This window comes from Aulonocara sp. 'chitande type north' Nkhata Bay, linkage group LG4 (assembly GCF_057382095.1).
Source record: "Aulonocara sp. 'chitande type north' Nkhata Bay isolate Kocher_YH1m ecotype deep benthic linkage group LG4, A_spYH_male_GT1.1, whole genome shotgun sequence".
NCBI classification, from domain to species: domain Eukaryota; kingdom Metazoa; phylum Chordata; class Actinopteri; order Cichliformes; family Cichlidae; genus Aulonocara; species Aulonocara sp. 'chitande type north' Nkhata Bay.
In genome coordinates, this window is record NC_141347.1 from 8,640,218 (window position 1) to 8,655,445 (window position 15,228).

Below are 15,228 nucleotides of genomic sequence, written 5' to 3' on the forward strand. Positions count from 1 at the left end.
ATAGTTTATTGCAATAGCAAGTTGTGCCTTGTTCTCAGATAGACAGCAAGTGGAGAGTGATATATGAAAAGATGGGATGGAAGGAAGAAGAGAAGCAAAGAGTGATTCACAGGCAGAGCCTAAATTATTTCTCACAGTTTTTTGTTGCCTTATGGTTCCAAGCGCTGTCACCAATCTTTGCATTTTGTTATTATCTCATGACACTTGTTTAATCAGCTACCATCCCTCCTATGGACTTTTTAATGTTAACAGTCTCAGATCAACACAGCCCTGCCCTCCAGCACTATCAGCAGCAGGAGCAGCAGAAACCCCTCAACAGCAACATTGTACCCATCAGGTAAAACATCGGCTAAGTTTGCTTTGCCTTGTTGCCCATATTAGATTCTTGATGAATGTGTGTTGTTGTTATTCAGCCTGGTTCAATGTGCCCCTTTTTAACTTTGAGCACCCGCCCCTTTAAACCTCTCTGCACGGCCCTGCTCGAGAGGATGTGGAGGGTGAAGGTAACGGTGGTCCCCGTGGTAATCGGAGCACTAGGTGCGATGACTCCCAAGCTAGGCGAGTGGCTCCAGCAGATCCCAGGAACAACATCGGAGATCTCTGTCCAGAAGAGCGCAGTCCTGGGGTGTATATACATATATATTAGGAATGCAACGATACTCGTATCGTTGAGCGCTCAGTGGATCAGCGCTCGACAGTCGAGCGCTGATCCACTGAGCGCTCAACACAGACAGCATCGTCAGAAGGAAAGTTGATCAAATAAATTAAACATTTTGTATTGTTCGATACATATGCGTACCGAACCGAAAGCACTGTATCGAACGGTTCAATATCGATACGAGTATCGTTGCATTCCTAATATATACGTGTGTGTGTAGTCCATTAAGGGGTTTTTGAATATCCCTGGTATATCAGTTACAGCAGTTAGCTGCTTTACAACACACACCCTTTATATAGTTTCATATTCGTTCTTCTTTGTAAAAGCGCATACTCCCAAAGAATACCACGGTATAAAAACAACTTTGTTCCAACACCCATCACTCAAATTATCAAATCATAGTTTCTATATCCTACAAGAGTGCAGTGTAGACTTTTGATTGGCTTTTTGTATATTTGTGGTATTGGATATGTATACACTCACTCAGTGTGTAGTTCATACGAATTCTATTAGAATCTAGCATTCATTTATTAAACACATTTACTGTATTACTTTTTTTAAGAATATCACTACTGAGCAACAAGTGTTCATTTAATTGTAGTCAATAATACTTTCAGTGTCAGCTGGAGAATACTGACATTTTGTTTACATTTGCTTTTTAATATACAAAACATGTATTCTACATGTTTATCTTTGCAACAACAACAAAAAAAAGACTGTTAGTAGTGTAACTCAATCCTGACTTTTCTAGTAGTCATAAGACAGGGCAAAAAGCATTTTAAATCCCATCCCCAGTTCTTTAACCTTAACAAAAACATCACTCAAAAAAAAAAAAAAAAAAAAAAAAAAAAAAAAAAGCAAACAAGCAATTTTACATCATTTTCAAACAAAGTGCCTTATCTCATCAAATCCTTCAAATAAATTAAATTTAACACATTAACAAAAGTCTCATCTTACAGACATCAGTTTTCACATTAATTCTCATCCATTTCATTTCATGAAATTAATGCAGTAACTTGAGCTGATGAAGTGTCTGCTTACATTAGGCAGCAGTGTAAATTCAGTACTCTTCATATGCTGGACAATGAATTTAACCCATCCAGTCCTTACGAATTCATTTTAAACCAACTCCTCTCACTCTCTATTATTTGCTCATCATCCAACCATGAAGGAACCAGTGGCTTTATTTTTCAGGCAGCAGGTTGAAGCTTAGGCATGGCTGACTGGCAGTTGTGTCAGTGAATGGGACATGTGTGGCTGCAGCAGAAGTGGGTCTGGAGTTTGGACTGTGGAAGTAACAAACTCAAAGTTATTCAATGATCATAGATGTCGGTAAATAAGCATGGTTTCTGACAAGATCTCAGACTTTGATTTTAACAACAATAACTGATTCCCAGTACTGAAAATGGGATTCCTCCAAACTATCAGCAAGTGATGCAGAGATTACCTTAGCTCTGAGTTTCCTGCGTATTGGTAGATTCAAAGACTGATCAGCATAGCAATGACCGTATTACCATCAGTGTTGGGGAGTAACGCAATACATGTACCGCCATTACTCATATTTTGTATTTTAAATACGTAACTGTATTCTGTTACAGTTGCTGTTTAAGAAGGTGGTATTCAGAATCAGTGTTGGTCAAGTTACTTGAAAAAGTAATCAGTAACTAATTACTGATTACTTCCCCAAAAAAGTAATCCCGTTACTTTACTGATTACTTATTTTCAAAAGTAATTAATTACTTAGTTACTTTTTAAAAACGATTTACAACCTGAATAGGTGATAAAGCGATAGATCTTTCAGCCCAATTCTACTTTTTCTGCATAATCCATCATACAAAATGTAATCAAATGGAAAAGTCTCTTTTTTTTTAACTTGTTTTATTAGTTTTAATCTTTTAACTTTATGCATCAAGCAAAAATGTAATTATATGCAACATTCTCTGACTGGAAGAAATTTGTTTAATATATAAACCTATTTTCTGCACATTCCAGCACATAAAATATATATTTTTTTGTGTTTACACTCACTCTTTCAAATAGATGCAAGTAAAACACAGCAGAAAGTAAATAAAATCAAAGACTCGTGGTCCTTTTGCTCTATTTTCACCTGTAAAGCAGGAGTGGAGCAGGCGGAGGGTTACCCTGGTGCAGGTGTGCCGCAGCAGTCAGTGGAAGAATCCGCGAGTTTCTCTGTGTTTCCCATTACGTCGTAGCGCACTCGGTGCTTGCTTGGAAGTTTAGGGGTTTTTTTCGCTGTAAAAAGAAGTTTTCTTCCCACGCACAGCGGACGCTAATGTTTTTGTCACTTTTTATGGAATCAAACTTAAAGGTCAGTACTTCCACGCTTTAAACGCTGCACGCTCATACGCTCTCCCGCACTCGATATATTATCCATTGTTGATCTGCAGACAGCTGTTGTCACGAACGTAGCACTTGCTTATGTCACTGTCATGAGACATTCTCGCCAAAAAAAAAAAAAAAAAAAAAAAAAAATTCACGGTTTTAGTAACGCAGCGTTCCTACGGGAAAGTAACGGTAATCTAATTACCGTTTTTGCAATAGCAAACCTGTTACTTTACTCGTTACTTGAAAAAAGTGATCGGATTACAGTACTGCCCATCTCTGTTCAGAATACAGTTACTTTGTTCAAATGAATGGATTACACGGCGATACTTTCCTGTTTCATATGTTAGGCTATGCCCTCTCTATTTTTAGTTTTCCATGCCGGTGGACACCCAAACAAAACGCGGATTAAGAAGCTCTAATGTCCGTGTCTCAATCTCGCGGCTCATGTCACCTCTACTTGCGGACCGCATAATGACGAGAAGAAATGTTTTTTTAAGAAATTATTCACAAAAATGATTTAATATGAAAGCATTAGGCAGCGTGTTACAGGCATCGCCTTAAAGAATGTAGCCTCATGGGCAGTGTAGTCCGTGCTGCAGGGAGAATGGACTGCCATACCCGTTATGTGTCTGTGAGCGAGGGAGGGCGAAAAAGAAAAAAGTACGAGCTGTCACGGAGCAGAAAGCGGAGCTGGAAGCATGTAAATATAATAATAACCACTGCAGCCAAGAAGAGTGCCTGACGAGCCCAGTTGTAAGTAAGCTATTAAGACTCAACTGTACACTGTGTTCGTGTTTTCCTCCGAAACAATAAGTTCCGTTGGAGCAGCCTTTCAACCAAAGTAAAGCTAGTTTTCAGCTACGAGCCCGACACGAACCCGACATATTAGCCAGAGTTCCCTTTACGGTTTTACGCCTTTACAGCTCAGAGCCGCGAACCTGTTTTACAAGTGTGGAATAGTTTTCTATATGAGATCGCTGCAAAAAGTGCAGCCTTACCTAATGTCAACCTACTGTTACTCATTTTATATTAAGATTTAAAATCTAGTTGGTATTGGTATGGCAGTAAAAGTAATAAATCACACAGCAATAGTACATTCATGTAGTTGTAAAAAGCATGAGAATATATTAAGTAATCCAAAGTATTGAGAATATGTTACTCTCATTGAGTAACGTAACGGAATACATTACAAAATACATTTTGGGGCATTTATTCTGTCATCTGTAGTGGAATACATTTTAAAGGTAACCCTCACAACACTGCTTACCATCCATATAGGTCAGTGTGGTGAGGAGAGGTGCATCTGGAGAAATATAGGTGGTATACTGGAGATCATCCATCAACGGTGGAGACAGCTGACCAGGAGCAAGTGATGTCATCATTGTTGACTGGGCAGGATTTGGGTTAATGTGCTTCTTTTGACGAGCTCGGCAGTTCTGAAACCAAACCTGTATGAAAGAAGCCTGGATTAATCGCTGGTCTTGGAGTGATGGTTTCCCTTGAAAGCGCAGGGGATTGTTTTTCTTCACACAGAAAAATGTCTAGACATCAACTGTGCAAATACCCTGGATTTCTCACTATTCTCAACTTGAGGGAAAATGAACTTTGCAAGTTCATTATGTTGCTTGCTGGCATTTTAAATTCTGGATTTAGCTCCAGATTCTAACTGTTTACATTAATCCAACAATTAGCGCAAAGCAATACACCAAAAGTTACACCTATGTTTAGGGCTGCTACGATTAGTCGACTAGTCACGATTACGTCGACTATCAAAATCGTCGACGACTGATTTAATAGTCGACGCGTCGTTTAAAGCTTTGTAAGATCCCAAAAGACGCAGGAATAAGTAGTAGGATTTAAGAGTGTAATAACGGACTGAAACAGAAGATGGCAGCACTGCATCTACAAGGATGTCAGCTGCCGTTAAACCCCGAAGAAGAAGAAGAAGAAGCTGTGTCCCAGAATTCATAGCGCAGCCCAGCTCAGTTTCCAACAATGGCGGCAGCTAGTTAGTTTTAAAATTACTCTTATTATTCTTTCTGGGTCACAAAATAAACGTTTAACATATTTTCAGGCGAGAATGTAGCTGTGTAAACCTCAAATATCTGCTCAGTTTATCAAGACACCACATATTTTCAAAAGCGCTCCGACGTTTTCGGAGACGTCTGTTACCCGCTAGCTCGATAGCTAACCGGGGGCAAGGCTAACTAGAGCCGTGAGAACACCGGACTCCCGGCTGTCACTTAGATAACTTAAAAATTTTATTGTTTGGCTTTTTTCAGTATTTTATTTGTTCCTGAGTAAATCGGTTTGGCTGAGATCAAAGTTATAATTTTTACACAGCTGAATAAACGTCAAGCAGACAGCTGATTATCAGAAGTGTGAGATGCTCGAGAATTTACTCCGGTGTCCTGTTATATTTTAGATAGCAAGGAGTTTATTAAACTTCACCGAAACAATCTGCAAATGTCATTAAAATTTAATAAACTATCATCTTGTCTTTATTTTTAGTTAGCACAGACCTTAAACACCTAAAGCTGTAAGCTAATGATAGTTATATAAGAGCAGATGCTGCTGGTGCAATAAACTGTACGTTTTACATCCAATGGATGATGATCTGATTAGTCGACTAATCGCAAAAATAATCGGTGACTAGTCGACTATCAAAATAATCGTTTGTGGCAGCCCTACCTATGTTATGACCAGTTATGAAGAAATCTGACAGTTACTGCGAACTTTAAAATTCTTACAAAAATTGCCACCCACAGAGTTTAATTATGACCCAAAATTTGTTCACTCCAACCAACTAAGCATGCATTATTTCAAAGGGACTGCTAAATTTGCTCACTTAATCCTGTGACACGTTATTGCAGGACCTCCCTGCAGTCGTTTAGTATTGTCATTCAGGTCTGTTTTACCTGAATAACCCTGCGGCTGAGTCCAGTTCTCTCTGCCAGCTTCTGCAGCGTCTGTGCATCTGGGTTGTTATCTTTAGCAAACTGGGTCTGCATCACCTAAACAAGTGGAGATGACAGATGAGTAAATGTTTACATCACTGAAATCTAAGATGGGTTTCACTGTTATTTTAACAGACCATGGTAGCAGAGTGCTATGGTGTTCAAATGCCACTAGAGGGCAGAAAAACGTCAAAATAAGCTGAACAAATATCTGGCTTATATTGTTCTTTCCTCTGAACACACTCAGCAAACAGAGCCCCAGTAACATTCACTAGTCACCATACAATCATACACAGCCATCACTTTAATATTAAAACAGTAACTTAACAGGGTTCTCTCACAGAAGAACAAAGTATTCACTGGATATTAAAAATGTAGACATGAAAAAAGACAAAGTGCTATTATTTTAGTCATCCATGCTAGTGGTTGTACTTGTTGTGACACTTTTAAGTGTAAATGGTCTAATGGCAATGCAGGAGTTAGCACGCAGGAAAAAAAGAAGAAAAAAAAAGTGGACAACACCTGTAACTGGTCCACAGTGAAGCTGGTCCTGGCCCTCTTAGCTGGCTTGGGCAAAATGCTAAGGTCATCTTTGTCTGCCATCTCTTCATTTTTTGGTTGTTCTTTAAGAAAAACAGGATTAAAGGACATTTTAAATGACTGGTCCCATTTCAGGTCAGATGCCCTGCGGACATCACCGGAACACGAGTTCCATCTAGAAGACCCATGTGTTAGAAAGGTGTCTTTTTGTACAGGGTCAGGCTATATTCTTCAGTATGTGTGACAGAGTGGTAACAGGAGGATTCAGCTGTCTCTCTGCAGAGTTTAAGGTTCGGTGTGATATTGTGACAGGCAGAAGCATTCGTGTTAGCAGTACAGATATATTTTCAAAGTGGGTGTTACTAAGAACTTATAATATTTTCATTTCTATCCTTGAGACATTTATTCAAGTATTTGATGTTTGAGTGAAACTAAAATGCCAATGCAAGCAAGTATGGCATTGAACTGTAATGTCTGGAGTATTCTAACCATAGGTTTTTTTGGAAAGACTTCCAAAAAATAGTTTACATGGCAGCAGAAATGACATACCTCAGTAAGATGAGCATGTGGTCTGTACATGACATTTGCTCGTCTTTTACTTAACTTTAAAATTCAAAGTTGAATTTTTTTTTTTTTTTTTTTTTTGGGGGGGGGGGGGGGGGGTGTAATATTCATTTCACAATCATTTTACTGTTTGCTGTAATTCAGATCGGACCCTTGTCCATCCATACACTCACTGTTTTCCTTGGCTCGTTTGAGATTCTCCATCATAATATCATAGTGTGGCCGGCAGAAGATTCGATTCTCCAGAAGTCCGCATTCTTCCCCTGTAGAAAGCTGGCGTTTACACGAGGTGCAGGAGAAACAAGCCAGGTGGAAGGTGCTACCTCTCGCCCGACGCACCCAGTCACTAGAATGGATGTTACGCCCACAACGGGCACAGCGAGTCCCATATCGCCTGGAACAGAGGGAAAAAAATTAAAAAAAAAAAATCTGTATTTATCTATGAAAGACTTTCTTCAGGTTTTCAGTCCATCCTTGATACCCCATTTAAAAAAAAAGTCATTTACATTTTTTCCTGTACTTAAAATAAAAACAAAAAAGAAAACAAAAACCCTCACCCAAACAAGATTTTGTTACCGATTATAATGTCTAAGGCATAATCCATTGACATTTTTAGCCTTTCCTGTCAGTTCACTGTACCTACATTGCCTACACGCCCCAGTATGTGTACCAGCCCGGCCCTGACCCTGCATGAGGGCTGATATCAATCATCATCTGAGATCAAAGTGCATGTGTACCTGATCGCAGGTATGATGAATATAACCAGACAATCCATTTGAAACAAACATATTCTTCTGCAGTGATGCATTTGGGGATAAGCTGCAGCAGCTTGCCCTTCTTATCCCCTAACAAGAGAAGTTGATGTGTCATACGTTATTCGGACTTCCTTAAGAGTCATGTTTTAGTCAGTTGGAATAGTCTCCCTCTGCCAAATATTAACTATTAGTCAAAATTTAAACAGGATGGAAATGACAGGAAGTTTCTAAACAACTGAAAGCAAAAGGCAGCCCAATTGCGAGGTGTTAAATATTTTCACCAGTCAGTCGATTCTGACTAAAATTAATTCATGCACGTAACACACAGATCAGATAGTTTTCTGCTCTTTGATATCATTACTTAAAGACTAGATGTGTACTATAAAAATATGAATATCATATATGCAACAAAATCTTACATTAAATTATATTAAAAAATTACCTGGGGGCATAGTCCCCACCTCTTTGCATTCGGAATGGTTTCCTCTGTTAGGATAAGCATCTGGTTAGGTCAGTTTGTTATAGTGTTCTTGTTCTTCTAGCCAAATTGTTTTGTTTAAGCTCATTTTCCATTCCTTCATGTTTTGGATAAAATCTTTATGATCTTTTGGGGTGAAGTGAAAGCTACATTTTTGTAATTGTAAAGCGCTTTGAGGGCCCCAAAAAGCGCTATATAAATGCAATCCATTATTATTATTATTACTACATTTTGAATAGCAAACCTGTGTGTCCTTTCACTGCTTGACAGGAAAAAAAAAATCATATACCGATAATGTTAAACTATTCTTGAGTCCCAGATTCCCACAGTCTGACATTTTTATAAAATTCACATTTAGAATAGAACTAACTGCATATAGGACACAGGTGGTGTGCGTGTGTGATGTACCTGAAGTAGTCGAGTTTGCAGAAAACCTCTTTGTCTCTGATGTAACAGCTCACGTGTCGGCCCAGTGAAGTCTTACACACACTGCATGAGAGGCAGCGCACGTGCCAGCACAGATTATTGACCTAGGATTTCAAATTTTGACAGAGTTTAGAATTATTTAAATACCCTTCCAAAGTATATTCTATCATCATTACTAAAGACCATAGAGGCTCCTGGAATTATTGGTAATGCTTTTATTTTTCTGAATGCAATGAGATATTATTGTTCTCATTTGATAATTAATAAGCCTTTTGTGGTGTGATTCCAATTCCAAAATAATACCAAATGTACATCCAGAGACAGAAAAGCTTTAATGAGCCAAATGAATTTTGACTGCACACTCATCCATTCTGTCCTTATAGACACAGAAGTGTTTAAAACATTTTATTTATTTATTTTTCTTTAATTAATTTTCTACAAAGTTTTTTTTTTTTTTTTTTTTAAAGCAGAATAATTATGTTCCTAGTGTTAGAAGTTAGTGTTAATAGAATTCCTTGGAGTACTTTAAAGGACAGTACAGATACAATGAGATTTATGCATCTTAATTTTACAAACACAAATATAAAAATAAAATAAAAAAAAAAAAGTCAATGTATCAGCATTGCCCTCTAAAGCACAAAGAGGACCCCATGCCAAGGGTTCAACAGCTGTACCTTAAGAACTGTGACCCCAATGACAAGGCAATCATAAACCTACGGGCAAAATGAAATACTTTATTTTCTGAGGGTGAAGATTAGTACAAAGCATTAATGTGCTGTGTAAAATTGCAGAAATACTTGTTCTGCTTAGGCTAGCTCATATATTTATATCAGTTTTCAAAATTAATAAACCCTCAAAATGATTTAATTCCTCTTGTAGGACAATCAAATCCACATTTAGCTATAAAGAGAGGCAACTTTGCTGTACAACTCTATTAAAAGAAAGCTGACAAGTGCTGAAAATATCTGAACTACTTTTCCCCCTTTTCTTAGAATGATAACTGGACTGCTTTGTATTAAAACTGGCCTAGTTTGGAAGTGTTGTCAGTGACATTTTGGCCAGACACAGTATGTTAGTTTGACCTTCAGGAGGTATCTGTCCACTATCTCCAGACCGCAGGAGGTGCACACCGGTTTCCCCTGCACACAGACCTCGGTGGGGACCGCAGACGAAGAGGACGAGGAGAGGGAGGACGGAGAGTAAGAGTCCTCATCAAAAATATCATCGGGACCAGAGGAGCCCTATTAGAAATAACAGTCCCCAGAGTAAAAAAATAAATACAAATCAAAATGATTAAAAAGGGACAGCAAAAAAATAACTTTACACTTTTAAAAATGTCCTCAAATGTGTCACGAAATTTAGGAGCATAAGTCAATTAAAAAATTAATTGCGTTTGTTTTATGTACATTTGCTACTCAAATGCGTACACTCACGCGTGCTCCTTGCAATTTCTGTGTCTGTCTCAAGCTGTTATCCCCACGGGAAAAAGAAAACGCAGTTAATTTGGAAGTGAAACACCTACTGTGTCGCTATAAATATGTCCTTGTTGTAGCTGAGTGAAAACAACCTCCGTCGATGGCGTTTCTTCTTCTGACATGGTGTCAGCCATAAGTCTGGAGTAACGCACTAGCCTGACTGGCACCTAGTAAAAGTTATGTCGTCCTCATATGACAACCATCGAGATTAGCCTTCGCTTTCTATAGGTATGAGTGTGCATTTATTTTATTTAAGTAGACATGGGTCCAGTCATGGTGTCGAGCTAAATATTATTTTTATTACGGAAGCCCACACATGACTTAAAATATTCTATTAGCATTGTGGGGAAAAGAGGACGTATATGTTCAATTAGCAGCTCGTGGGACCGCATGTAGAGCGGCCTCGCGCACAGCTGAATTTAATTCTGACTAATTGTGTGTTTAGTAACGCACGTGCACAGGCTAAAGACCACTGTATGCTTGTCACGCTACAGTCTGCACTTGGCTACAGTCTTCCAGAGTCAGGTCACAAATCAGGCTTCCCCCCCTTTCTATTACATTTTTGAAAGTGTAGCTACATGGCGTAGGCTACGAAAATATGAAACGTGGAGGTGCCCGTCTTTATTTTGTATTTATATTGCTAACGTCTGCATGAATAAATATTTATATTTTGTTTTATTTTATTTTATTTTATTTATGTACTGTGATGCGGAACTTATGCAAATTGAAGAAAATGTGTCACTTTTTTAGAAGCCTGTACCTGACTTTATCGAAAACAAAAAGTTCGCTGAACCCTCTAACTTCAAATATTGCATTATATTTGGGGTATCTTAAAAGTTCACTAAGCTAATTTAGGTCGCTGGCCCACATTCGTCAATTGTTCGTTGTAAATGAGCACTGGGATACAGGGCAGCTGAAATGTAACGAGTCTGTTTGAAAATATTATGTAACTAATTTTCCGAAATAAACATAATAATAATAATAATAATAATAATAATAATAATAATAATAATAATGATGATGATGAAAATAATAAATAACTATAAGCTCGTACGAAGTTTGTTTTACCTGTGATTAACTTACAGAATGTGACTTAATGATAGATTTGTACTCACCACGCTGTTGGACACACAGTTAAACATTTTCATGAAGCATCCCCGTTCAGCCAGATGTTCACAGCAGCAGCGGTTCGCTGTTTTACCCTCCTTGTTTTATTAGTCCACCGCGCTTCTGCCGACTCGCCTGCTTTATTGTGACGGTCAGAGGTTTGTTTCTCTTCTTACCACTTGTTGCAAAAAAAAAAAAAAAAGAAAAAAGAAAAAACCCGACAGAGAAAGACCGGCGCACCTCCCACTGCGTTAGTCTGAGACCGCCCGCTGTAGCAAGAACTCCATTTCGGGTAGATTGGTTTAAATCGTTAGTGTTAAATTAAGAACAAAAATACTTATATTGATATTGATGAATCGTGAGCTTTAAGGCCTCAAAACTTTAGATATCAATATCAGTCAGTGAAAAATTACAAATTGTTGACTGAAATTACAAAGAAATTACAAAGAAATGAGCCAAAAAGACATTCCCCCCCATTTTTGCTTAAAATATAGGTCCAGTAAAACGAATTTGATTTGGAAAATTCCCATGACGCAATGTAATATACAGTTATTTACTCGAAAACGACTTTACAATATTGTACTTGGGAAAAATGTTAATATTTGCACGCTGACAGTGTAGAAAGGGAATTTACAGCAGACAGCTTTTCAGTCGAAAACATCTAACCCAGGATTTTATATGGAATCACAAGATTTCGGTTTATATCATTTAGTTTATTTCTCATAACCTGGAAAAAAACATACTGCAACACTTTGAGAAAATCTTCTTAAAAAATGAACCTTCATAAATCTTTTCTTGTGAGAGACACTTATAGGTTCAGTTAAGCCCAGCCGGACTTTATCACCACTCTTCATCTTTTCCTTCCTTGTCATTAGGGACCTAAAGAAAACATCACAGGTTGTGTTTGGGCGCTGAATTATATTTATTTAGACATCCACACCATCTGAGCAGCTGCTAAAGTTGTTGATTTAATCCTTCGAAACTGCTCACAGTACATTAGAACAACAGTTTTAATCAATTCAATTAAGTGACCCTGCTGTTCTTTTGCTGTGCAGCATTGAAATACAGTGTGTCTATATTTATAACTACAAATAAATATTGAAAGTTAAGCTATTTATTGCAATACTATCACAACACTTTCATGACTTTTCATGTACCTTTTATTGTCCCCTTTAAAAAAGAGATGTGCCCCCCACATACACACATCCATTCTTTGACGATTACCTTATGAGACATTAAGTAAAGATGAAGGCTGACCAGAAATTGGGGTCGAAAAAGCATGAATGAAAACATTCTCAGAGGGCACTTTCTGAATGGAGAATCAAGAGGCAGGTCAAGAATTCCTTCGGGTCTTATCTGCATATGCAACCCAATACCGCAGCCCACTCAGACTTCTAAAACTGTATCTTTGACGTGGAATTTAATGGCTTGATGTGTGCTTAACCCTGAACAGAAAAGTCTGCTTTTAAAAACTGTAATGTGAAATATGAAAGTAGCAGCACCACAAAACATTCAGTTATTAATGGATGTCATCTGGACCTTTTCTGAAATAGCTATAAGAATGTACGAACATATTAAATGGAACGGTCTTTGTCAGCACTTTCTAGGAACATAAACTTGTTAAACTGTCTAACAGACGGAGTATTGTATCTTTGTCATAAGATGATACTATCATTAAAATGAACATAATAACTTTTTCAGTGAAACAGGCATTTCTGATATTTTCTTGCCCTACTGGAGGAATGGCGAGTAACATTTGTGCAGTGGTTAGCACTCTTGTCTCTCGGCAAGAAGGTTCAAATCCACCATGTGACTGGGCCCTTTCTGTGTGGACTTTGCATGCTCTCCCCGTGTCTGAGTGGGTTCCATCCAGGTGGTCTGGCTTCCTCACACATTCCAAAAACAACCAAAAAGTTGAATGGGAGGCAGAGCTAATTGGTGATTCTAAATTGCCCATAGGTGTGAATGTGAGTGTGACTGTGTTAGCCCTTTGACAGACTGACCTCTCCAGGCTGTACCCTGCCTCTTGCTGGATGGATGGATGGAACTTATCATCATATCATTATAACTTCAGAGTACACCAAAATGACAGATAATGTTGTAAAAGGTTAAATCTAATAAAGTTCCTGTCTTTTTGTGTCTAGGAGTAATTGTAATTGGACAAACTCTTGAAAAATGGCCTAACCTCCCTGTCAGCACCCAATGTAGAGACCCAAAACATAACTCTACTGTAACTCATCTCTCTCTCTTAAACACACACACTGAAGCTGATGTAAGAGGATGTTTATCTCCCAGTGATGCTGATTACAGACATGCAAACCCTTACTTACTTCTTCTCTACAAATCTGAATGGAACTGAATGGTTCAGCTCCTCCAAAAAACAAACCAAAACTGCCCTGTTTGCATTTGCATGACATCTGACATTAAATTTGAAAATTTATAGTCGGACAGTCAGCGTGTGGTAACTCTAATAAAATCTTTGTAGCACAATTAGTTTGATCTTGCTTTTCTTTCCTTTCACTTTAAATATCCACTTTAAATGTTCTGCCAAAATTAGCTCAGGCTAATGAACATTTAGTAAAACTACAGTGTGTTCCATGCTAAGTCAAAGCCATGAATGGCTATCATTCTTAAACAGAAAACACTGTTTTTGCAAAAGAGTTACCCCCTGCACCTACTACAGCTTTCTTCAGGCTTTATTTATTTTATTTGCAGCAATATGCATTAATCTCATGTCAATGAAGCTTCCGTATGACTGTTCCCACCACTAACACATGACCCTACGCTGTGTTCACTGCATCATTCCATGTCTGGCACTGATCACCACCTGCACTCATGTATATATCTTTCTACGTAGCACTTTAATTCTTATTCTTATTTTTATTTTTTCATGTCTATTTAAGCGTAATTTATGACAGTATGTTTGCACTGAAGCACTGCAGCAATTTCCTAATGTTGTAAACCTGCTCAACATTTGGCAATAAAACCCTTTCTGATTCTTATTCTGATTCTTCCAGTTGAGGACATGTGAGATGTTCTCAAACATTTATACTCATACATACTATGATTTACTGCAAAACTGCATCAACACTATGCAAGCAAATGTTTTATTTGTCTTAATGTCACTGTAAAATATTCTAATAACTACTGGCCTCTGTGCAGGAACAGAAGCCCAGTGCCCTGTCCCCCTCCCCTACACAGTGGCAAGTTTACTGTCATTAAGTCAGAGTTCGTGAGCAGTGGCAGTGTTTGTCAATGGGCTTGGTTTCCCTCTTTGGTCATAAACATCCCAGCATCATAAAAACACACAGTTATTTTTGGTTTAAGGCAGCTTTTGCTTTTAATTTGCACGTGACATGCTATGGCTTATCTCGCTGCTTGGAAGTTTTCTCAGTACGGGTGTGTCTCTGTACATCTTTGTGTGTTTGTGTGCAAGTTTATCTGAGATGATTTAGCTGAATGTCAGAGAGTTGCTGCTGAAAGATCGGTTGGGACTGCGTGCATCATGGCTGCTCACTGAACGTGTGGTTGAGAGAGGAGACCACCTTCCTCGCCAACTGCTAGGTTTCCATAGGTTATCTGACCCCTGGCAGGAAGTGTTGTGACAGGTATGGATGGAAGAACATGACTGGAAGACGGTGGTCCTTTCATTCTGTACACCGGAAACACTACAAACGGTTACAATTAGGAAGGGCAGCACTTTGTGTGTGCGTGGATATATATGTGTGTGTGTGTACCTCTTTAGAAATCTTTGTGGGGACCAAAAACTGGAATTTTACTATACTTGTGGGGACCAAAGGTCACTTTGAGGACAAAAGTGCCTGTCCTCGTGAGTTTGAAGGCATTTTTGAAAGTCAAAATGTGGTTTTAGTGTCAGGGTTACAGTTAGGTTATGGTTTAGGCTAAGGGCTAGGGTTAATCC

General features: G+C 38.4%; 1 protein-coding gene across 2 annotated transcripts; it reads right to left on the minus strand.

Annotated features, from left to right (window-relative positions):
* Nucleotides 1–1,178: 1,178 nt before the first annotated feature.
* On the minus strand, nucleotides 1,179–11,642 carry LOC147331911 (LIM/homeobox protein Lhx8-like). Of its 2 annotated transcripts, none has more exons than XM_086288244.1 (8): nucleotides 11,315–11,642; nucleotides 9,807–9,965; nucleotides 8,707–8,828; nucleotides 7,239–7,459; nucleotides 6,484–6,584; nucleotides 5,923–6,018; nucleotides 4,272–4,452; nucleotides 1,179–1,944 (listed from the first exon to the last, which is right to left on the minus strand). In XM_086288244.1, exons 1-8 carry the CDS (start codon nucleotides 11,345–11,347, stop codon nucleotides 1,868–1,870), a joined length of 990 nt encoding a protein of 329 aa, XP_086144370.1. In that variant the 5' UTR covers nucleotides 11,348–11,642; the 3' UTR covers nucleotides 1,179–1,867. The 2 variants fall into 2 exon arrangements, with proteins under 2 accessions (XP_086144370.1, XP_086144369.1); XM_086288243.1 differs by lacking the exon at nucleotides 11,315–11,642 and adding an exon at nucleotides 10,247–10,590 and having other exon boundaries at nucleotides 1,180–1,944.
* Nucleotides 11,643–15,228: the final 3,586 nt, after the last annotated feature.